The sequence below is a fragment of the Nipponia nippon genome, unplaced genomic scaffold, assembly GCF_047370975.1.
Source record: "Nipponia nippon isolate SJK-2023a ecotype South Korea unplaced genomic scaffold, ASM4737097v1 scaffold_3, whole genome shotgun sequence".
In the NCBI taxonomy this organism is placed as follows: Eukaryota; Metazoa; Chordata; class Aves; order Pelecaniformes; family Threskiornithidae; genus Nipponia; species Nipponia nippon.
Genome location: NW_028262347.1, coordinates 51,917,424 through 51,942,617, shown reverse-complemented (window position 1 = coordinate 51,942,617; position 25,194 = coordinate 51,917,424). Strand labels below are relative to the sequence as shown.

The 25,194-nt window shown below is 40.6% G+C and overlaps 1 protein-coding gene across 1 annotated transcript in view; it reads right to left on the bottom strand.

Moving 5' to 3' along the window:
* Nucleotides 1-9,788, bottom strand: part of CFAP54 (cilia and flagella associated protein 54) — a 119,606-nt gene extending 109,818 nt beyond the window's left edge. Inside the window, exons 1-2 of the mRNA XM_087765659.1 lie at nt 9,592-9,788; nt 3,774-3,879 (exon numbers count right to left, since the gene is read on the bottom strand). Coding sequence (XP_087621785.1) covers nt 3,774-3,879; nt 9,592-9,788 — 303 coding nt within the window. The remainder of the gene's footprint in view (nt 1-3,773; nt 3,880-9,591) is intronic.
* Nucleotides 9,789-25,194: the final 15,406 nt, after the last annotated feature.

Sequence of the window (25,194 nt, the reverse complement as noted above, 5' to 3'; positions counted from 1 at the left end):
ATTATTTTTAGGCAATCTAGGTCCCATTCGTTAAGCACCTTGAACATGAGGACCAAATTACCACACTTGAGCTGTGCTATGGGAAGCCAATGTAAAGTACACAGAGCAAGGTTTGATGCTTTTGAAATAACTTCTTACTGAGTACACTGTGAGAGCAGCAGTTCCCAAGTACTAAAAGCTTCATGCAATATTCCAAGAAATTCCTAGGGCCCAGAAGCTATGAAAAGTTGAGGAAAACACAAACACGGAAAAACGGTGAATGGAATTGGCCAGGCAATGAAGGGGCTAGTAACAAATGCAGTTATTCAAGCTTCCTTAAGTTTTTCTGAGAATATTCCTAAACCTATACCATGAGCCTAACCTTCAATTATAATGGCCCCACACCTATGGACTCTTCTATATGCCTTCTTCAACCTACCAGTGAGTGTTGAGTGCTGCTGAAGTTCAGCTTCAGCTTGCTGCTCTTTATTCAGGAGGCAGGACACTTTTGTGGAATTCTTTAGGGCAGATGCAGTGAAGGACACATAAGACTTTGTAACATCTGCATGATGCTCATACCTTTGCCTAGTTCTGTGGAAAAGCTCACCTAGTAGCCACATATATATGCTTTCTCTAAATAGCATAAATAGCATTTATCCTTGATGGATTACACAAGCAAAGGATATAATAGTGGAAGAACAGTTTCACTGGATGTTTGCCTCCAAAAGATCGCCCCTAAAACTATGTTGATACATTATATCTTGATACATTCCTCCTGGAAACTATGCTAAGGCACATGGAAAATAAGGAGGTAATTGGTGACAGCCAACATGGCTTCACTAAGGGCAAATCGTGCCTGACAAATTTGGTGGCCGTCTACAATGGGGTTACAGCATTGGTGGATAACGGAAGAGCAACTGATGTCATCTACCTGGACTTGTGCAAAGCATTTGACACTGTCCTGCACAACATCCTTGTCTCTAAATTGGAGAGATATGGATTTGACAGATGGACCACTTGGTGAATAAGAAATTGGCTGGATGGTTGCACTCAAAGAGTTGCAGTCAACGGCTCAATGTCCAAGTGGAGACCAGTCACGAGTGGCGCTCCTCAGGGGTTGGTATTGGGACCAGTGCTGTTTAACATCTTTGTCAGCGACATGAACAGTGGGATTGGGTGCACCCTCAGCAAGTTTGCTGACAACACCAAGCTGTGTGGTGTAGTCGACACACTGGAGGGTAGGGATGCCATCCAGAGGGATCTTGACAGGCTGGAGAGGTAGGCCCATGTGTGCCTCATGAAGTTCAACAAGGCCAAATGCAAGGTCCTGCACATGGGTCTGGGCAACCCCAAACACAAATACAGGCTGGGCAGAGAATGAATTGAGAGCAGCCTTGAGGAGAAGGACTTGGGGGTGTTGGTTGATGAGAAACTCAACATGATCTGGCAGTGTGCGCTTGCAGCCCAGAAAGCCAACCACACCCTGGGCTGCATCAAAAGAAGCATGACCAGCAGGTCAAGGGAGGGGATTCTCCCCCTCTACTCCGCTCTTATGAGACCCCACCTCGAGTCCTGCATCCAGCTCTGGAGCCCGCAATGTAAGAAGGACATGGACTTGTTGAAGCGAGTCCAGAGGAGGGCCACAAAGATGATCAAAGGGATGGAGCACCTCTCCTATGAGGACAGCCTGAGACAGTTGGGGTTGTTCAGCCTGCAGAAGAGAAGGCTCCGGGGAGGCCTTCCAGTACCTGAAGGGGGCCTACATGAAAGCTGGAGAGGGACTTTTTACATAGTTATAGAACAAGGGGTAATGGCTTTAAACTGAAAGAGGGTAGATTTAGATTAGATATAAGGAAGAAATTCTTCACCATGAGGGTGGGGAGGCACTGGAACAGGTTGCCCAGAAAAGCTGTGGGTGTCCCATCCCTGGACGTGTTCAAGGTCAGGTTGGACGGGGCTTTGAGCAACCTGGCCTAGTGGAAGGTGTCCCTGCCCATGGCAGGGGAGTTGGAACTAGATGATCTTTAAGGTCCCTTCCAACCCAAACCATTCTATGAGTCTATGATTTCCAGTTATGCCCTCTTCTTTTCTAGGTGAAAAGAGGGAATCTAATAGTGTCATATGCTGCAGAGAATGAAAAAGGGTGAATACGGGTAACAATTGGCATTTAACTGCTTTCTTAATGCAAAAGTCCATAGAGTGTTCTTAAAAATTATTTTCAGTTTAAACACAATGTAAGTTATCCTTTTTTCTTTCGGGGGGGGGGGGGATTAAAATTTAATACTCTCATTCTGAAAAAAATACAAACTTGGTTTAATCTAATTTTTTACTCCCATTATGTTAAAAAATTAAGTAGAGGTTACAGAAATCTTTCCAAAAGCATGGAAGAATTCTACTAATAAATTATAGACTTTCACTAACTTTTGTGCTATAAATACAATTTTTCTGTTACAATCAACCTTTTAGAAGACTAATATGAAAAATCTGTGTCTGAAATAGGCCTGAAAGACTGAAGGACGTAGTTAAAATGTATACTTGACTGTCTCATAACACAGACACGCTAAATAGCCAGAGTTTTAAACTAGGAAAGTATTATTGACCAAATAAATACCTTCTAATATGCTCCTGGCAAAAAGTGGAAAAATCCACTGACGGATCATTACAAACACAAAATTGCACTAAGCAGATAGCGCCTGTTTAGGAGCTGTCCCTTATTCTAAATTATGCTAATTCTCTACAACCTTTAAGTGTATTCTCTCAAGCAACTTTTCAAGTACTGAACCTTTATAATAAATTAACTTATAACTCTGTAATCCTTCAGTATTTCTGCTTCATAACTGTGTCACTCAGGACCACGCACCCTTCTTCAATCCTAAAAGGAATGACTTAGAACAAACTTTCAACTGTACATGTTTGAGATGCTTCTGAATGTTGTTTAATAATTACCATTGAAAGCCCCAGACTTTATGACATGATCTTCTGAAACAAATATCACTGAGGTAATGAGTGGCATGCCTTTGAGGGTTTTTTCCCAGCAGACACAAAGGACAAATATCATATAAGAATATAACATAAAACTAGCCTTACTGAGTCAGACCAATAGTTACTAGCCTGGTATCTCGTCTCCAACGGTAGCCAGTAACAGATGACTAGGTAAGAGTATAAAAATAGAGTTATCACATAGTGAAACATCCCCCAAATACTCTCAAAGTCTTCAACAATCTATCATCTCCTGAATCTTTCTTAGTTGCGATTTACGTTTTTTGAGGAGACCAGAAGTGCACACAGAATGCAAGATGCAGGAGCACCATCAATACATATAGTTGTATAATGTGTAATTGCACTCTGGTTTTTATTCTCTGTTCCCCTCCTGACAATTCTATACATTCACTTTTGGTTAACTGAGCACCAAGTTGACATTTCAGTGGAACAAACCACCACTGCTCCATCATTGTCAATTTGTACTGAAGCAGTGTCTGCAGGCACAGTCAGATGTTGTACTCTACTGTGTTGGAACTTCAAACAAACATTAAAGAAAGATTGGGGGTGTTTAAAAAGGCAACAGGTGCATGGGAAATACATATATAGAAAATATATTAAAATATCAGGGCAATTTTACTTTTTCAATAATAAGCAAGAGATACAAATCACCAACTCTCATTGGAATTATTTTGTAAAAGTTTTTGCTACTATCTAAATAGCTTCCAGTAAAATATGATTAAAAATTAAAGTAGCACAGAAACATAATGAAACAAAGACTGTGATTGAGTCTTTTCTGTTTCCATATGACTTACTTTGATCTGAGTGAGGGAGTCACCAACTTTCAGAAGTTTTTCATTGTAATACCACTCTGGCAGTCGAGGCTTATATTTGATCCAAATATTAAACAAAGCATTTGCTCTAAAAAAAAAAATACAGGAGAAAAGGTTTCAGATTAAACTGGCAGTAGACCTGTCATAACAAGTAAACAAATCAGGAAAACTTCAAATTGCGAAAACCCCTTTCATCCAAATCTATTTGAACCTCTACCTATTTCAAAACAAGTGCTTATTAAAACAAGCAGCCAAGGACATTTCTGGGTTTCATTTCTGTCACCAGTTTTTATCACACATTTAAAATATGATGAATTTTCTGCTGTGTAAATTCTTATTTAAATGGCCTAGTATTAATCCCTTTGCATTGTTCAAACATGGTCACAAGTGGAAAATCTGTCTCACCTTTCAGCTGGTATTTGAGAGGTTCTGTCTGAAGAAACAATTTGATATTTTAAAGAAACTCAATGGATTACAGCTCACAGCAATTATTGGACTGGAAACTACAAATGCTAAGAGCAGGAAAAAAGATCCCAAAATAACAACGCATGTCAGGTAGCAGCAAACTTAGGAACTGGTAGCCATGGAATAAACCATAGAGCTATAGAGTATATAGAGCTATGGTATCTAGAGCTATAGAGCTCATGGTATATAGAGCTATATCATGAATCACAAAAGAAGAAAGTCATTAGGAAGCCTCTCGGATGAACTGCATTTGGCATGAAATATTCAGGAATTTTAAATCATAAAGGGTAGGATTCGGAGGGAAGCAAAGGACACATTTGTTAAAATAGAAAGGATTTTATGGCAATAGTTGCAATGCTATTCTGTCGCCTCTGCCTGCTATTCTAGCCACAGTTGTCATCAAGGATGAGTTTGTGTAACAAATTACGTATTTGGCTGAACCAGCAGGCCTCCCATAAATGGTAACTGGCTCTAAGCAGTTTGCCTCCTCTACAGAGGAACTGACTACATCACTCCAGTATTATAGTCCCTACTGATTGCTGTTTGATGGGTTAGTGCCTTCAGGTGTACAACTTTCCCACACTTGACTTCTTTAAGAAAGCTATAATCAAACTGGAAAACAATAATTGATCAAACAGACTGATAATAAGCACAGGGATTTTTCAGAAAAGAATCTCATTACCAAATTATTAATAGTATTGACAGTGTTCACAGTGCCAGGCATCTCTTACATTTATTCTCTTAACAAATCACTTGTACAGAAACCTCAGCAAAGAGTGCCTTGTGAAACCCCAACAGCTAAATTATTCATAGGTAGCAATTTATGAGGAACAAAAACAACTGAAGAGAGAGGAATTACTGCTTGAAAATAACCTTCTAGCTGAATTGTCACATGTAAACCTTGTGCTAACTGGTGTGAGGTAGCTGGAACTTTTCAATCTCTTAAGACAGCGATGGTAGACTAGAATGCAGGCTGCTTTCTTAAGCTGTGTTCTGACATTCAGGATCTTGGCATCCATTCTCACAGCTTCCCAGACAGCTCTTCATTTCAGCTTATAAGAAGATTCCCAATAAAAAAGCACAATAAATAACATCTTTTTTCAACAGAAAGCTGCGAGCCACCTTCACATTTCAAGGTGAAACAGATGGCTGTATGAGAAACCTGTCAAAATGATCTTTACACGAAAGAATTACAACAATCATAATGCTTTTTTTTTCTAAAAGTATCATCTCAGCACAATTCTCAGTTCTTGAAAGTAAACAACGAACAAATAAGTAGGACATTCTAGAGGTGTATCCTAAAGGAAAAATGCAGTAACAGCACAAACTAGGCCAAAAGCAACAATCTGAATAAAAAGAGGTAAGGCATTATGTTTTTAAAGGAAACCATAGCCCAGTCTAATGAAGAGTGCCTTCTAAATGGGAAATGAGTCCCTCCTGGTCCATCCATAAACCATTAACAGTCTGGGTGGCTACTGACTTCTTATACTGAGAGAAGTATCCCACTCCAGTTAGTAGGGATAAATCTGCAAAGAGGCTCTAAAAGCGAAGGAATCTGTCAGGCATCTGAGCAGAGTTCCCTTGGACTATCAAGGGAAGAAGCTGAGAAAAAGAATTCCAGAGTCCAAGAGCCTTGATGGATACTACTGGGTGGGGAGAAAGAAGGAAATATAAAAAGGTAATTATCAGGTTGTAAGGCTGTAAAGTAACTGATAGTAAGAATGACTGTGGATAAAGCTCTGGAAGGTGAGACTAATAAACTGATCAGCTGGAAAGCCAAGGTTAGTGAAGGTCACCTTCTTTTTTTGTTTTGAATCCTCATATTAACACATGAGATTCTTAGACGTAATAAACAAGCAACAAATCTGTAATAAACTAGTTTAGTAAAGTAGTGACAAATCTGACTAGACTTTCAACTTCAATAGGAAGATTAAGGTAAACTCTATCTGCTACAATGCCATGACTAACTACAAGTGAGTTCATGACACAGAAATGCTTCTTTGACACAGACAAAGGAGGAGAGCGAGACGCTTCCCAAACAGCTCATCAGCCATTCTTTTAAACAGGCTGTAGGACACCAGAATAACAAGTTAAGCAAGTGAATTCTTAAAAAAATACTGGGCTGTCAGAGGTAAGAGGTGAGCTTTCTTCATTTCCAGACACTCTATGAATAATAAAAAAATTTTCCCTAAGGTCAACCCATAATAGTGTGCACAGGGTAAGGCCCACATGAATATACTTCTGGGCCAAAAGTCTTTACTACAGGTAGTAAAGGAGTCTCTGATACTGATCAAAAGATGTCTTACTAAATAAGGGTGGCTAAACCACACAACATGAAATAAAATCAATATTTCAAGGTAATCCTTTTATGGCCCCATTGCCAATAGAAATGGGGTAAAACAACTTCTCATTTACTTAAGGGAAAATACTTTTCATTGCTACTTCTTCTGATTGAAAACATTCATGATTCCAGTACAGGGCAAGTCCTCAGTGATTTTTGTTTCTTACATTAGAACACTGTAAGTGCCTAAATTACAGCCTTACTGTTGATTTATCAATACCAAAGGCTGACAGCATTGGAGGAATGAAGCTGACAATTTTATTTTTCTAAACTGAACTTGCCATCTGGAAGCTGGTTTTCTTGCCCCTCTAATAACGAGAACACTTTGATCTCAACCCATGCCAGAAAAAGTAGCTTGACAAAGGACACAGCAAGAAGTCTTTAGAGCATTTAGCAAAGCACCTGTAATAGCCATTACCTTCAGAAATACTTAGAAACAACTAGACTAAGGCTGATTCTGCAAGCAGCACACGCTCCAACTTTGAGTTATCAAACAATGAAAGGCAAGGGAGAAACAACCCTGAAATTTCATAATCACAAATAAATACACATGACTGCTAGCTGCCTGAACATATGCTAACAATCAGAATTCCAGTCTTCTACCTCTGTACTTCCCCTATACGAATGAAGAATGCCAGAGGATGCAGAGCTACTGGGAACTTCATGTTACGCAACGTTCTCAATGCCCTGGAGTTTTCATATGGGTCATCACTACCAGTGACTTCTGGGATCAAAAACCAGGTAGCATTAGTTCTCATCTCCGTGATGAATGCTGCAGAATTCTTTGGATGAGAAAATGCTCTCATGCCAACTGAGTTATGTGTGGACGTGGGTCACATCCACAAAATACCACTTTGAAAAAGACAGAGCCTATTCAGGTCACAATATTCCAGAGGGTAAATAAAGGCTTGGAGACACTGTTCATAAAAACTGGTAACTTGGCATGACATTTACAAACAGATCAGATTCAGCAAGCCCAACTCCTAACCGGAAGATACAATGAATGTGTAGAAGATACAATGGATGTGTTCATTATCAGCAATTTTGGTGGTGTCTGAAGCAGCTGAGTGGCATTCCTTCCCCTAAGGGGCCTAAAGAGGATAACTTTCAAAGTGAGAATACAGATCACCTAAAGCAAAAAAAGGTCTGAAGCTATAAATGAAAGGCTTAAAAATAGTAAAGCACTGAAATCGGCTGCTGAAGCAATACAAAAAGTCAACATACAGAGCTTCAAAACACTAGAGGCAAAAGCTTGGAGACTGATACCTGCATGATAGATCTAGGCCTAGATCTGAGGATGAACATGCCACATAAACAAATTAGAAATCCAGATGGCTTAGAAAAGGGAAGATCTCCGCTGCAGACAAATACGAGGCTGTAGAATCTGAGTACCTCCTGAAAATGCATACAGCTCCTTTAGAGAAGGGTCATTTGTGGACTACATCTAGGAAAGTACCAAGTGAAATACATAAGGGTAGAAGCTGCAGGTAAGTGATAAGCTAACTACCCTGTAACCTAACTCCTGTGCTGTTTTTGAATGAAATTTTGATAACCTGGGAAACTTTTATTTTTTATGTTAAAGACCTGTAAATTTAGAATAGAACACTGCTCAGATAATAATGATAGAAAGTCAACCATTTACCTTAAAAGAAGCAGTTGAACTTTTATCTTATAATGTTAATTATAATAATTACAATATATTATTATATTATAATAATATAATCATTATAATGAACTTTTATAATGTACCTACAGCTGTCTACAGCTTCCTCACAAGGGAAAGAGGAGGGGCAGGTGCTGATCTCTTCTCCCTGACAACCAATGATAGGACCCGAGGGAACGGCAGGAAGATATGCCAGGGGAGGTTTAGGTTGGATATTAGGAAAAGGTTCTTCACCCAGAGGGTGGTGGAGCACTGGAACAGGCTCCCCTGGAAGGCAGTCACGGCGCCAAGCCTGACAACATTTAAGAAGCAATTGGACAACGCCCTCAGACATATGGTGTGATTTTTGGGGTTGTCCTGTGCAGGGACAGGAGTTGGACTTGATGATCCTTGTGGGTCCCTTCCAACTCAGGACATTCTATGATTCTACCTAAACGCAGTAGGGAGAGCTACATGAGAAATGCACAGTCTCTAAAAGACACATGCGTGCACTATGAATCACACACTGATTCCAGTTGCTCTATCTTAACTGCATTACAAAATCTAGATTTATGCATACCCACAGATATGCATGTATGCGAGCAAACAAATATGCACAATTATATTTGCCATATGCTCTGCCTGCATCTATGTGTATAAAAATATACCAACGCAGACATAGACATATGCACAAAAAGAGCTGTGTGGTGTTATCCTCATGTAGCCCTACTGCGAGCGCATCTTTTAGAGGCATGTACGTGCCCACATGCATTCACCCTCGCACGCAGTAGCACATGCTGGTGGGCTGCCAGTTGCTCCAGCACTATGAAGGGATTTTCCTACCAGAAAGCCCAGGCAGCTCTGATACAGCCCACAGTGGTGCTGCCAACTTCCACTACACCTCGTGCTTTTTCCCTAAAGCATTAACTTATAGGAAGTGCTGAAAAAGGAGGCGTTAAGATTTTTTTTTTTTTTTTGGGGGGGGGTAATTAAAAAAAAAAAAAAAAAAGGATTGCCAGTGTTCTGGCACACTGCTGGAGATGCTGACCCAGGAGAACAACCCCCTGGCTAGATCCCAGGCCAGGGGGAGCGGGAGGGAAGGGGCTCCCTGGCCTGTGGGATGCGGCGTGAGGAGGGAGGCGGGAAGGAGGGAAGGGGGCGGGAGGGGGCCGCGGCGGTGCCCGGCAGGCCGGGAAGGGCAGACGGCGCGGAAAGCTCCCGTGAGGCGGCCGAGGGGAAGGGGCTGCAGGGGGAGGAGGGGAGGGGGAGGCAGGGGCAGGCGGGAACGGCGAGTGGCTCCCGGAGCGGCTGGCGACGCGGGGACGACAAGGGGGCGGCGGCGCAGCCCCTACCCGCGGCGGTGCAGGTCGTGCTGCTGCGGCTTGGCCTCCCCCGCGCCTCGCAGCCGCCGCAGGAAGCCCAGGACGTCCCGCAGCTCGGCCTCGAAGCTGTCTACCACCGGGTTGCCCGGCGCCACAGCCCCGAAGAAGGCGGCCGGCGGGGGCTGCGGGAGGGAGGCGGGGAGCGGCGGCCCGGCGGGCTCCGCCATGCTCCGGCCCGGCCGCGGCGGGAACGCGCCGGCGTCGCCAGGCAACGGCCTCGGGCAACGGCCCCGCGGGGCGCGCAGGGGCGGCTGTGGAGGCCCCCGGGGCCCGGCCGCGGCGCGGACAGCTCCCCGCTGACACCCCCGCGCCGGGAGGGGCGGCGGAGGGATGAAACCCACCTTCATCCCCCGGGGAGGGGCGCTTCGGCGCGGGGGTCGCGTTGTAGCCCCCCGGGGGGAGAGCGAGGGGGTCTCGCACCACCGGAGGGGACCGAGCCGCGAGTCCTCGCACCTCTCTCCAGTGGGTGACAGCGCCATTTTCTTTCTCTGGGGCTACGTGCTGCCAAGAGGCAGCTGAAGAAGCTTCCCGGGCACCGTGCACCATGGCAGCGGCTGGCACCCTTGCTAGCAAAAGCCTTTGCGGTATCGAGGTCATTTGCCGTGCTGGAGGGAGCTTGGACAAGGCCAAGGGGTACCTTACGGGATGGTTTTTCAATAACGTGTTTAGGGATGTTGTTTTGAACTTGCCGGTTGCATCACTGAGCCTGCCTACTGCACGGCTACAGGTGAAAGAAGAAAGTGGGCTAACCCTCTAAACAGTTATATCTGTCTATTAAAAAAAAGGTGGCAAACTAGGAAAAAAAAAGGCCGTATTTATCGACGTTATAGGATGCGGCCATAGCAACCTATGTGTTTTCAACTTCTTTATCGGCATTACAGTAAAGGGGTTTGGGAAGGATCTGAAGGAAACCAGCTATGTTGCCATGTTCATCGTCGTGATGACCATAAGGGACAGCTTAATTGAAAACATGAAAGTGAAAGCTTAGAAATGTGCTGAGTGAGCAACGAATCCCGGCAGGCAGGGCCAGTTGGAGGCAGTTTCTTGACATGGAATGGAAAAGGATCAATAGGAGGGGTAAAGCGAAGCAGTACCTGAAAAATGCATCCATGTACTTCAGAGATGATAGTAAAAGAACTATCCGTTGAACGACCGAAGAGATGCAGCATCGGCATGCTGAATAATGGGAACCAGAAAACACTGCATTAGCCAGTCCAGAGAAATGATGTGGGAATCATTTAGATACTATGGGGAATAAGCAAAAATTTTAATTCATTTATGAATAACATGTCTGACCCATTTTACACACTGATTTTGTATTGTTACCTGCTGGGAGCTGTGTGGCTCCATCACCCAACAGGTATTGTGTGACTATGGGAAGGCATTAGCAGGAATATTACAGGCAATTCATATGCGTGGAGTTAATTCCAGCGACAACAGCATTTAGGTGGGAGCAAATGGCTGAGTGCAAGAGGGAGCGAGTTCCTCAGATTTCTGTGGAGGCAGTAGAAAATGAAGCCTTCAGTGAAAAGACATGGCACAAAGGTGCTGATGCTGGGATTTAGAAATCACTGAGTACAGAGACAAATTTTACAAGACAACTGAAATATGAGAACTTGGCTTGGAGAGCAATTACGGCTACATTGAAAGATTTTGTCTGTGCTTTGCCACGCTAACCAAAGAGCTTCCTGTGATGGGTTCCAGATGACTAATAAACACTGGCCTCTTGTGAAAGGCAGCTTGTGCCACTGAGTCTGCTGGTGACATCCCTTTCAAGTCCCTATGAAGCTGTGAGCTAGTTCGCTTCACTAGATGGTGCTGTATCCTAAAGGGCTGATCTTCACATTAACGGGGACACAGAGATGTGCACTTAACAAAGCAGCAGGACCTACAAGCTTCAAGGGGAACTTGAGAGACTGGAAACCAGACTGCTGAGTAAAACTTTGTGTATCTCTAATATTTGGCTAGCGGATGGTGGACTGAATGTAACATTAGCAGTTTGAATTAGTGTTTCAGCCATAGAAAGAGAGTCAAAGAAACAATAAGAGAAAGGGAGTATAGCCATTTCCCAAAGGGAAGGATTACAGAACTATGTAAAGATAAAGCTTTAACCACTGGGAGGTTAACCAGGGTGTAGCTGATCATCCAGCTCCTGAAGAGTGTTCAGTCTAAAATTCCTGGGTCAGAGCTCGATAGGGTCCAAGTATACACTCCCTGCTAGGTGGAGTTTTAGTGTAAGGCAGGCAGTTGTGACCCTCTCAACACCCAGGGTGGAAAACCGTGGAAAACCATAGCAAGGAACTACACTGCAGCAAGCATGACAACATGTATGTTATTTCAATTTTAGATGCTTACAATATTAATTCATATTTTACTGTTCTGGAGAAGACTCAAATTTATACTTCAGATAGTGTCCATCTAGCATTTAATGGGTCGAACATTTAATGGGTCCAAAACTCAAAAAGGCTTATAGTTAAATGAATAGGACTTTTTAACTTCAGAAAGATTATAGATTCTTCAGAAGCCCACAGCATGCATAATCTGATGTTTACAGAGAAAAGCTTGGTGTATACAAAACAGTAAGAGAGTGATGGCTATTGAAGTTGCAACCATAATAGGAGAGTTTCCTCAAAAAACGAAGTATACATATCAGTACCTGTATGACTTGGAAATTTTATAGCGATTCTTTGAATCACTTATGTGCCTACAACCTAAAAAATTGTGATTTGTTGATTGGAAGACTAATGTTTTATTCATTATTGGTAGGTGAACATTTAGATAGTAATCTGAATTACGGTAAAATTAGGGAGAAACTAGGTGAGATGATGGTCTCATAGGAGAGTTGGCACAGACAGGATCCCAAGAAATGGAATTTAGGTAAATACATTGGCCCAAGCAGAGCGCTCATAGCAACCTGTGATTTAATATTGCCAGGTCAGATATGAGGAAGCTGCCTCAGAAACAGAAGGACCCACAAAGAGTTAACTTAGTAAAAACCCATATAGGAAGTGTCTGCGCTCATGGCTATAGGGCCAAGAGTACGCCTGAGTCAGAAAGGGGAAAAACTTTGCTGCTAACTTATGAAGCTGCCTGCTTACTTCTCATGTGTCAGTTCCACTTGTGTGAACAGCAGTGGAGTTACTAAGAGCAAACAAAGGGGGGAAACACCGTATGATCACAGCGGAGTTGGGCAGGAAGAGTGTCCAGTGGTATCAGGGTACAGGGACTGAGGTAACATCTGCTAAGCCCTATTTCATCCTTCAATCAAAGCTTGTTTCCTGTGAGTAATTCTGAGATGCATGTTCAGATCCCTTCCTAGGATGCTCGTAGCAAATGTACACCTGAATTTTGGTGCCTATAGATTTTTCTGCTTGATATTCAGAGAAAAGAGGCAGTCATGGATGTTGTATTGCCAGGCTTCTGCAGGGTAACTTGACAGTCCCCAGAGATGAAAGAGCTAAATTTACGTCATCTCTTCCTTGATGCTTTTAGAAAAAAAAGTCCGAGTTGAGGTGGTGCTGGGCCATTGCTTAGCATTTTCAGGCTGATAGGCTAATGAAGACATGGGACTTTAAAATAATGTTTAACGTATTTATAGACTACCATATTCAGAACTGGGATCTGCATTTACTCTACTTGCGGTATGCCTGCCTAGTCCTAAGTGCCAGTGAGAATCGGGTTCTCCGCTTTGAGTGGCAGTGCATTGTTGGATTTAAAAAACCAGAAGTCATTCTAGAGAAAGAAGTGGTGGCAGGTATGTGCTGATTCCTATGGAGAAATTCAGTTTGGGAGTTAGGCAAGGAAGACATGGTCAAGGACCGATAGAAACAAAATGTCTTATATGACAGTACAGCATTTGCTATTCACATGGTATAGGGGAATCAGATATGATGCAAAAGAATAGCTCTAAGCTGCCTGATAAAGGTCCTTAGAAACCCAACAGATAGCTGGAAGAGGTGAACTAAGTCGCCGAATGCCAGGAGTATACTTTATAAATGTGATGAAAGTTGTCCAATGGGAGGAGAAAAAGGAAGAACTTGTACTAAGCTTACTAAGCAAACCACTTGCTGGAATCAATGTACCTTTGAAATAACTAACTGAACGGGAAGCAGAGAGGTGCAGCAGATGTGCAAGTTTATTGCTGTCAAAATCTGTGGCACTTGTCTATACCTACAACTGACGAGATAGATGTGGGAATACAGGGCTTTTATGGGCAGCTATGAGGAATTATACTGTCATCATTTCCTTCCCATCCTTCTGCCCTTTGTGTTTTAGAGCTGTTTGGTAGAGCTGCTTGTGGCTTACTAATAGTGAGTGTCTTTAGACTCAGATGCCTTACTTAAATCTGCCTTTACATTTCAAACAGAATTTGTGGTTTCCTACCCTTATCTAAGGTCTACCTGCTGCCTTTCAATGGAAAAGTTAGTAAGGAGATGAGAGAGACACTGTCATGTTTTCATAGCATTTTTATTTTTTGCTGTACCATGAAGAAACATGTCCTGAATGAGGAAGGTACATGCCTGACTTCAAAGTTAGGGAAATGTGAAAAGATGGTGGAAATGGCTTATTTAGGACACAATACAGATAGCAATGTTATAAAAAACCAGCACCTACAGAGTCGGAGGCATCTAAAGAGGAAGGATTGCACTGCTTTCAAACAAAGCAGCAGATCGAGTCCTTTACTGAGATGATGATGCATATTTGTGAAGTATTCCAGCGCTATTCCTGTCACTGAGCAGTATACAAAATTTGTCAAACAACAGAATGGTCTCTGAACTCTGGAACATACATTAACAAGGTAGCTGAACCTTGTGAATCTTTTGACAAGCAACTGATGGTCTTTTAAGATACACCGAAAGCAGATCTGGGACAGTTTTAATGCAACTGAATACTAGGAGAAGGAATATGCTAAGTTTTTACTTGAAAACGGTTCTTGGCTTCTTTTCTGATCTAGTGTGTCAGCGTAGTAAGAGGAAGGGAAAAGAGTGATCAACACGAGAAAGCACTGCAATGACTGAGAACTGTGCAACTGCCAGGTTCTTATAGAGCTGCGTTCGAGTTTGGGGTGACAGTTGTCACTGTGTTTTGGTTGTATCATATGAAAGGTTTCAGTGCCAAATTCTCAAGAGGAAGTGTAAGCTTTCAAGGATATAATATAGAAGTAATTTTTTTTTAATGTGAGTGTGAATGCTTACAAAAAGGTTTTCTCAGTTTCTTTTTATCATTAGGGAAATACTTTTAGGCATATAGATGAATTTCAGTTGATTTGCAGAAAATGTGTTACATGGGAGAAGTGATCTTGTTCAGTTGATTTTTTTTTTCCCCCAAAGAAAGTGTAGGAATGTGTAACATTTGTGTGAACAATCTGTGAGATTTGACTCACCCACTCAGGCGGTATTGTTATGCATTGAGTGGGTTAACCGGTCTTTGGGGAGGGAGATGCAGCAGTTTTTTAATATAGCTGCCTGAGTTTGTAAGAGGTTTAAGTTGAAACACAACAGATTCTGAGATCTGCTTTATGGGCTTACATACCTAAGGTAACAGTTGGACACATCCAAGTCCATTAGTGACTTTCCAAAAGATGGAACTATTGCTTCAATGAGATAGTTTGCCTAAAGTTCCTGTTATTTTCTTTATTTGATTAAGGTATGCTTTATTCCAGTTTTACAAGTACATTCTACTCAAGTAGACATCAATTGATATAGTTTATTTTGGAAAGACTTCCAGGGACCTGCAAATATTTCTTCTGAGGAGATACTAATTTTGGTTCACTAGACAGACCATGGAGGTAAACTTCTTGTCTCACTCAAAGATCCTGTCTCAAATCTCAGGAAGCTGTAGGGGTTCTTCTAATGAAGAAGCTATGCCTAAGGCTAGGCTAGAGTGATAGTGAAGAACTCCTGCACAAAAGGCCTGTAAATCCTTTCCAATCATGAAAAGGTGAAAGTCTGAACAAGATTTTTAGTGATGTGTGTGAAAGCTGCACCTTAGAAATACAGGAAAAATGCAGAACACTTAGCTGTATGTATAAAAACCTGGAGAGGGGCCAAGCTAAAGACAACATCCAATGTATTGAGCAGAGAGACAGGCAAATTGGTTATATTTTCTATGGAACATGAGAAAAGAAGTAGCAGAGATGGAGCAGGGATATTAATTCTGTTTTAGCTGCATTCACCTTAAGTGGATTGCTAGGCATCTAGTAGTTAAGATTGGATTTTGGAAAAAAAGTAGTGACATGTTTTGTTTAAAAGCATCATGCATTTTCTTCATTTCATAAAGATTCTCAAGACAAACTTTAAATGAGAGGAAGTATAGCCTACTCCAAGAAATAAATTAGTTCTGAAGACCTTTCCAAATCTCTCTTGAAGCCAAATATGACAGTGCATTTTTATTCATAGTCTCCTGATGCACACTTACTGTGATAATTCTGAGCTGCTGCAAATGCTGTAGATAGAAATCATCTTAGGGAAATAACACTATTGTTTGTATATATAACTCCTGAGTGGCCAAATGCAGTCTTATCATGACACTTTCTCTGTTGTGCATGTGGTCCAGGAGTACTCACAGGATCAAAATAGACTCTTCTAGGAATTAACCATTGGCAACAAACAAAGAGAGACCTAAAATAACCTGGTGATGACCTCCAATATTTTTAGATCAATGCATTTTTGCTGAAACCATTTCTTATTGCATTACAGTATGAATTTTGAAACTTTTTGGCATCATTGTTTCCATTTTCCATTCTTATTAGTTTCTCATTCACTTGCCAGAATATTTCACTCCAGTGTCAAAGTATCTGCTGATTGAGATTTGTTCAAGCAGCTGACAGAAATTGTTCTGGGCAATGGCCTGACCTTGGACTAGGAGATTTAGCAGCCTGGAAGTCAGAAGTAGAAAACTATGCAATGTGGAAAAGTAGTTATTTGTTGCTTTTTAAGCCTTGCTTATTCAAGGCAGTAGAAAATATATCTTTGTCTTCCCGTAGCTATTTGGATATATCATATTTTTCAACAATACTTCTTTATTTTTCTATGTAATTATATTTTCTAGGTTATTCTTTCTAATAATATATACCATTCTGAGCTTTTGGTATATATTATTATATTATCTTGGTATGTATTATTTCTAATAATGATATATGTAATAATGTATGTCATTGTGAGCTTTTATCTCAGGACTTCAGAATTTTAGAAAATTAATGTTTAAGAACAAGTAATTGTTTTGCATTCTACATACATGTGGGAAGGTTATTTGTCTAGTTTCTAGAATAGCAGAACACGAGCACGTTGGCTTTATTTCAGTTTAAGCAAAAAATAGAATAATTTCTTTTTAGAGCAATTGGTGCTGTTGCCTGATTATATTTTATTAAATAAAAACTGTACAGAAACAGGATTATATGTTTATCAGTATATCTATAGAAATGCAGATACTGAATCATTAAATCCCTAGTAGGGCTGTAGGAAAATCTACAACGTCAAGAAGTATAATGGATACTTACACTAAAGAAGAGTAAGTAGTTGCTAGAAGGAAGATTAAAATCCTAGACTTGCAACCAGCTGCTAACAAGAATGGGTAGAAGTGCAGGTGTTTCCCGCAGGGATTCTCATTTCTTTTGGTGGTAAACCACTGATTGCCACTGATACGTAAGCCCGCGGAAATTAAGCTGGAGAGCAGAAGTAGATCTGTTAGAGCTAATATTGTTGACGTAAGCCTTCCTTTAGTCTTTTTTCCCTTAACACTTTAAGGGGCAGACTATTATTTTCAGTACTAGTTTCAAAAGCAATAGTAGTATGCAAATGCTTAAAGGGAGCGGAGCACCTTTATTAAATAAAAAAAAAAAATTACTCTTCCTGGTGTTTGGTTCTGCATCTCATAATCAGTGTGGCAAGTGACTTCTAGTTTTGACTGCAATAAATTTGAAATAGCTGGTACTTTTATCTCTCTCTCTTCTTTTTCAGAGCCACCCGTGTTTCCTAGGCATTTTTATTATTATTTCTATTTATTTAATGCCTAGGATTTTTTTCTGGTTTGATTTTTTTCAGGTTGTCTTTTTACTAGAAGTTTTGGCTGGAGCTTATATTTAACAACATTTAGTCTACTTTAGAAATACTTTGGAATTTTAGAATACTTTATTAAAATGATATTAAATGTCAATAGAGTAACTTGGAAACACTGTTTTATCAATCCTTCTTCCTCCAACTGAAGGACCCTCCACAAAACTGTAAACATACCTCTCTTAATAGGCAGACTAAGTGAAGTTCATTAGCTGTACATCTGAACTTCTCTCTGATACAGAGAGAACTCAGGTGAAGTAGTATTCCAGGACTGAGCTGGACTCATGTGGATCTTTAGGCTGAGAGCTCTCTCTTTTGAGATGAACAAAAAGGAATGCAGAGAAAGGGAAGCAGAAAATACATACCTATATAAAATACCAAAACAATAACAGAATAAAGGTCTTGGTTATCTGTAATTCAATAAAGTTTAGCTTGTGTGCCTTAACATACACTTTCATCTAGCATCAAAGTGTAACAAAGAAAATAATGAATAAAACAATATCTGCCAATAATCTATAATATATATAGTCTGTTGGGAACCCCCATTTAAGAAACAGTGATGTAATTTTTGGGAAGTTATGTGGGTAAAGAATCCTTCAGTTATCTTATTAATTTGAGATCTTAGACATGACATTTTTCAGGTCTGTTTTCACTATCCCTATTATAGGTTTTTAGAGAAAAAAAGGCAATAGGTCCTAATTCTTGCAGTTTTATCATTCTGTTAGAGTCTTAAACTGCCAAGCTGACAACTTTTCTAATGAACAAGACACTTTTACTTCCCGTTCTCCAAAGATTACTCTGAACCCATGCAATTAGCCCCTTACAAATATATCAATAGCACCATCCATTCCTTTAGCATAGCAATTTGTATTGCCATTTTATAGAAAACAAAAGACAATTATATACATTATATATACAACTACACACATTTCTGGTAGGCATACTATCAGTCAATTCTTTACGGTTTTTATTTTCATTCAAGAGATGCCCTAAATAAAACTGTAATCTTTACCTTTTTCTCCCTCAGAATTTCAAATTAGAAAGATCGAACTATTGTCTTTTCTCTACATGATGGCACTTTAGGAAAAATAGAAAATGCTATCAGCACTTTACCATGTTTAATTGATGTAATAATAAAGAGCCTGTAGACCTTGGCCACATGAATGCAGATGAAACTTTGGTAGCAAGCTGTGAAAATTTTGCTAAAATGCTTTCAAGTGGGCATATGGCTCTTCATCTATTAGGTATGGATATATTAAAATGGCTATTTTTTACTCAATGGATCTACTTTGTAGACTCTGGCGTATCTATTACATTTAGAGACAAAAGCGTGGTATTTACCTTTGTAGAACCAAAGTAAGTGAGCTAGATTTTATTCCTCCTTCTGTATCATTAGCAATAGAGTTGCTTAATAAATTATCCTTAAAGGAGCAAATTTTGTTATGTTGTACCTCTATAATCCCCTTATAAGACTGGCAGAATGACTCCTTAGGGAAGATGATAGACACAACTTCACTGAAATAAAGCACTATACATCCATCTGAGTTAGCATAAAGGTAACTTAAATATAATTTAGTCATCAGAAACATAATCACTAGGTATCAGACATGAATAAAGAAACCCAAGCTAATTTGTAGATCTGAGATTATGGGTGCATCTACATTAGCAATTTGGTTCAGATCAAGAGCGTACTTTTGAAGCATCCCCAGCTCCTGCACTTGTTTCGTGTTACGGAGTGATCTTGAGTGCATGGGCTGAACTCCTTCTGAATGGAACTAAGTTGAACTGTGCACTCCACAAGCACACCTGACATACTCCAGCTGGTACTGGAGATTCAGTCTGTAGGAACAGACTAGAACAAGTTCAAAGAAAAACCCCCAAAAAGTGCATTATGTGAACATTTGGTCCCTGGGGCTAATTGTTTCACAGTACAGATCTGCTCTGATTGCACTGCTTTCCTTGTTAATATAGCCATAGCCTACTTTGCTAATTAGGAAACAAAAATTTTTGAAGCAATATGAAGAACAATTATGCCATTTCTGGAGAGGTGCTTTTTAAAATATCTATACTTGAATAAAAAAGCCTTCAAAGATACCGCTGCTACCTACACTTTTCTTTGCAGAGAGAGGAGAGAGAAATTGCTTACAAACTTCATGCCACAAGTTAAACATGGTTTCTTACTTGTTACAGAACTACATCTTCTGTCTGTCTCAAAGAGCTAAAGAGAAGACTTTCAGTGTCCCCTCTGTGCCATTAATATAGATGACAAAACTACAGTGATTATAAATACCTAACAAAACATGCCAGCGCATTGCATATGGTATCATATCTGTTTCAAGGTTAAAGTTTACAAAGAGGGCCTATGCTCCTGGTTTGTAGTTTGTCCCATGATTTAGTTAAGAAAAAAGGACCACATCATTAAGCAATACTACAAAAAGTGTTCTCCAGCTCTGGAACTACAACATCCTCTTCTTTAGATCTTTGGTTTATTTCCTTAAAATAACAAACTTACTGCATCACGTACTTTGCTTGAGCCTCCATTTTTTCCAGCCTACTCTCCATAGGCCATCTACATGTAAACACCATCCCTAACCCAGAGGCCGCTCCTCTGTGCAGCTCAGTTGGTAGGCAGCAGATCAGTCACGGACTGGGAGATTCAGTGTGATGGCTCTGTTCACACTGTTTTACTACAATCATCTGCAGGGAGTGAGAGAATAGAGAGCCTGCCCTTATCCGTGCTGCAGATATGTATGGTTCCTCCAGAGAACCATAATAATTTCCTTAAAACACATACTAAGAAGCATGTCTGAGAATAACGTCTATCCTACTATGATACTGCTCCTGCTGTTCTTTCAGATATCCCAGCACTACCCACCCAGCCCTCACTCAGCAACATGTGCACCCCAAAGAACGTGCTTCTCTTCTGTGACTTTTCAGTACCTACCATGATCTATAGTTCACAAGGGCCTGATGATAGTTTAGCGGGAGTGAAAATTGGTGTGTTTTACAGGGAAGCGTAAGAAGAAAAGGAAATCAGTTGACCAGTGCCGTAATGCCAAATCCCAATTTCAGTCAGGGGTCAGATGACTGTTGCCAGTCCTGATCTGACGTCAGATGCAGCATCTGAGCCAGCTCTAAACAGGCTTAGCCACTTGGCATAGTGCTGTGCTGTGTGGAAATACCAAAACAATGTAATTACAGCAGAAGGACGTACCAGAACAGTCTGTCTCTGAAGTTAGTGTATCTGGGATCGTGTTGTATATTTCTGATGTGGTGCTACTTTGCATAGTGTGGGTGCACATTTAATGGCCAGTATTCATAGTACCACAGGTGCACAGAGTGAAGGATCTGGGAACATAAAAATATGGAGATGACAAGATTGGAGAGACTGTTGTTAGTGGGATGCAGTAAGAGACTGTGATTTGCCTTGGAAAGCTCAAGGGCTATAAGATGCAGCATCTGTCATACGGGGAGAAGGAACTGTAGCAGGTGATAGTATGACTTCTGTTGTAGTTGTACAGGACGGAAAACAGCATGCGAGTTGTATTCTGTTTTGGGGGGAGAAGAGGAGGGAGCCCAGAGAGAATATGGGAATCCACAGTAAGCACTGGGCAAGGAGGCAAAGGCAGAACAAGGGGTGAAGGGGAGAAGTCACAAGGAACAGCAGAGGAAAAGCAAGGAAAATGGGCTGCAGCATCCTAAGTGCTAAAGAGTAGGGTCTCAGGAGGGGAGTCTTCTCTTAACAGAAAAGAAATCAATCCTACTGATGGAAGTAGGTCTCTCAAGTACAGCCCCAGGGGCTGCTCAGGAGAATAGTGAGAGATGGTCTGGACAGAAGAGGGAAATAAATGAAAAAGGAAAAATAATACCTTCTCCAGAATTCTTCCTAAAAGAGATACGTTCACTATCATATATATGTTTGTTGCGGTTTGTGTTTTTGGGCAAAGAACAAGATTAAGTTAGCTGTGGCACACCCTAGGCCTCAGTTTCTCAGATCTAAAATCAGGCAAACTTCCCTTTGATAACAGCAACCCTGACTAGCATCTAGCTCTAGCTCCCTGCATGATAGTGATGCTGGCTGCCTTCCTTCACACATTAAGAGGGGGGTTCCAGACTCATTTTCTAGGGAAAAGGGCCTTAATTTGTTATTGTGAAGAATATGGTATCAGTAGCATCCTGAAGTGTTTCTTTTTTTGTCTTTGGAAAAGCTTTTGCATCGTTTAAAAATAAAAATGAAGATTTTCAGCAGAAACAAAGGTGTGGGCTAATGTTACTGCTCCTACAATTTCCATTATCTAAGATGTTTTTCGGAGAAGCAGTTGGAGTAGAAGGCAGAGAGTGGGAGTGCTGAAGGGGAAGGTGAGGGGGTCGGGCAGATCTCCACAGCGCGGGTGGAGCTCCCCCAAGCCTGTGACTTACATTTTCTGAGTCAGAGAATTCAGGGTTGATGGTGGCAATTATGTATGCTGGGTACAGCAGAGATCTGAGATAATGGTGTTCCTTAGGGGAAGAGAAAGGCAATAGCTGAGAGCAATAGAAGAAGAAAGTAAGAAGAAAGGAAAAACATGAAGTGGGAGTAGGCCAAGGCATATATTTTAGCAATGGTGCTGGAATTTCAGGTCTTTAAACCTCTTCAACAGGTGATACTTCCTCTCTGGGGCTCTGTAGCTATTAATATGGAAGAGAGACATTAAAATGCAGAGAGACAGTCTGGCGCTTAGTCCCCAAGAAGTTTGCAGACAGGGACCTGTGGGAAACTTCCTCAAGGAAAGTGTTTTGCCCTGAGGTTTTAAATGGTGGAGCGTTTCTTCAGGATTGTTCCTAAGCAAAGGGAGCTAGGGAGATTCAGGCCAAGATGATCTTCTCTTCATTAGTGAGCTGTAAGAGGTCCCAGTGTGTCTTGGAAGGCTTGAAGAGATTGCTGTTCATAAGTGTCATGGGATCACTTTTCAGGTTCACCCTGTTGTAGCCTGAATGATTTGATAATGCCTTGTCTACACTACACTTCTCTTACAGTCTAGGGATGTCTCTGTGCTTTATTAATTTTCTTGGTAACACGTTTGTTACCCAGCTTTGGTCTGGTGACTTCATTTTGTGTCCTTTTTTAATTTCATTTGATTTCATTTTATTTTACTTCTTCTTTCTTTTTTAATTTTGCCATTTAGTGTAAGGTGATTACTGCATTTTAATAACTGAAATTACTGCAGCATTTTGGAAGTAAACAGTTGATCACTAGTCAGGCTAAATCCAGTTCCCTTTAAAAAGCCGGTTACTCAATGACAGGTCACATGTGGAGTTAAAGAATATCAACAGTAGCCTGAAACTATTCTACACTGTACTATTCAGTGAGTAGACAGATTTGTTAGATTTCAATACTAATAGTTTCTCAGGCATCATTATTATATATGAATTTATTCATCTTTTTTTTCTGTTCTATGCATTTCTGTAGCACCTATATTATTATCATGATTTAGTACATCTCTATCATTTCCTTTGACTATTATTTTCAATAGAGAATACCTGAAAAGTGGAGACAATTAGATTACTGAATAATGCAAACCACAAGAGAGATTTACAGAGAGGAAAAAGAAAATACAAGCTAATGGCTAGTTCAACCTTCATTAAATACAAAATGTAACATTTATGATAAGTTTTCCAAATTCCTTAAGCATCCTATATAGCCTATGGCCTTTGATTCAACCCTAGAGCTGTGCAGCCCCTCCATTTAAAGTGCACAATAACTGTTCAGAGGAAGGGAGATTTTTGCATTTGCAGAAGCATATGCATTCAGTAAAAGAGTTTCCAGCAATTGCTGAGTAAAATTCCAGTTCTCCAGATCATTTCTACCTCAGTGGGACCTGCCGAGCTTAGAAACACACTGATTCCCGAATCCCCCTCTGAAACTCACTCTGTTGTCGAAGATGTTTTTAATTTATCTCATCTCTATTATCCTGGTCAGCACCTCAGCCATCTTCTCTTTACTAGTTATTTGACATCCATCATTAGCGTACACTACCAGGATGCTCTAGTGCGAAGCACTAAAAATCATCATGGTAAACGCTTGTATCACTCCAGAACACATTATGATTTTAAAGACTGGACCTATTACAAAATAAGAATGCTGCTTCACTGTATGCAGAAAGAGAGTTACATTAGTATGTGGAGAATCAGGCTATTTCCTGATATGCATCTCTTCATAATGCATGTCACATGAGTATGTTTTAACAGGATAAATTGAAGCAAAACAAATATCTTAATTTTACTTCTCTGGCATTTGAAAGAAACAGGAAATACAAAAGGAAATTAACACATCCAGCACTCTTGGGTAATAATTATCATAGGAGTTTGAAAAACAGTCACACAGAGAAGAATATATACAGAGTCAGAGACCACACTGACCTCCCACACTGTAAAGTTCTTTAGAATTACTGAAATTATAAACAAAGTAAAAGCTCTTCTTTCCCAAACAGCCGCCTCAATGTCACTTGTTTCCACATTCCGGCTTATGTTGCTGCATCCCACACTCTCTCTGTTGCTAAGTGCTTTAGGCTTCTGCAATATGTTCCAGCAGGTCCCTGTTTCTCTCAGATCTCCAAACGTGCTATCATCTGAGAGCAGAATGTCTAGGTTTATCTGACATGGTAAGAAAGAAAGATTAAACTGTACAAATTACAGCTTCCTAAAGAACATGAGAATTTTCCATACAAAAAAATGTCTTTGTAATCTTGCATGCCCTTTCATAACATTTTGTTAGAACATGTTTTCAATTCACAGTAGGATATTTGATGGATGGGGGCAAGTTATGGCTCCTAGGAGCAGCTATAACTGAACCTTGACTGTAAGTGACAATAGCAGCACAGAGCACAGACTACTTGCAGAAGCTTAGATCAGTGCTGTCACTGAGCTGTGCAGATAAAGAAGCTCGTAAATAAATGGAAATCATAGGAAAAGTGAAAAAAGAAGACAATACAACAGTTAAGAATTTGTATCATTTTGTAATTATATTAGTAAGTATTGACTGCTACATCTATTCATCATTCTGGCTTAAACATTGTTTGGTTTCTTCTACTCTTGTAGCAGGCACGTAGTAGCTTCCGTTTAGGAGAGAAGGATGTCGTCACAGTTATTCACCCAGCTATGCCTGTCTTTTTTTTTTTTTTTTCCTTGGTGGGTAGGCATCTTGCTGAGTGCAGTTTTCACCCTATGTGCCTTTACCCATCCTGGGATACAATTCTACAGCTCTCCCTGTATCCTCAGCTATGGTTCCAGCATACCTACTACTGTGATTGCTGGCAGGTTTTGCTGTATCTTTTCCATTCAAGTTAAGATGAGCAACATTAATAGTGATTAGAGAGCCGTCTTAGAAGCTAACATATATAATTAAACTGGGTGCGCATCCCCCCTATCAGTTACAAGAAAACTTCTAGGTACCTATTTATGTTAGATTTGTCATATTCCAAAGCCAGCTCAAGGTACAGGCAAAGTAGGCAGTATTCTCATGAGAAAGTAATTCAGCACA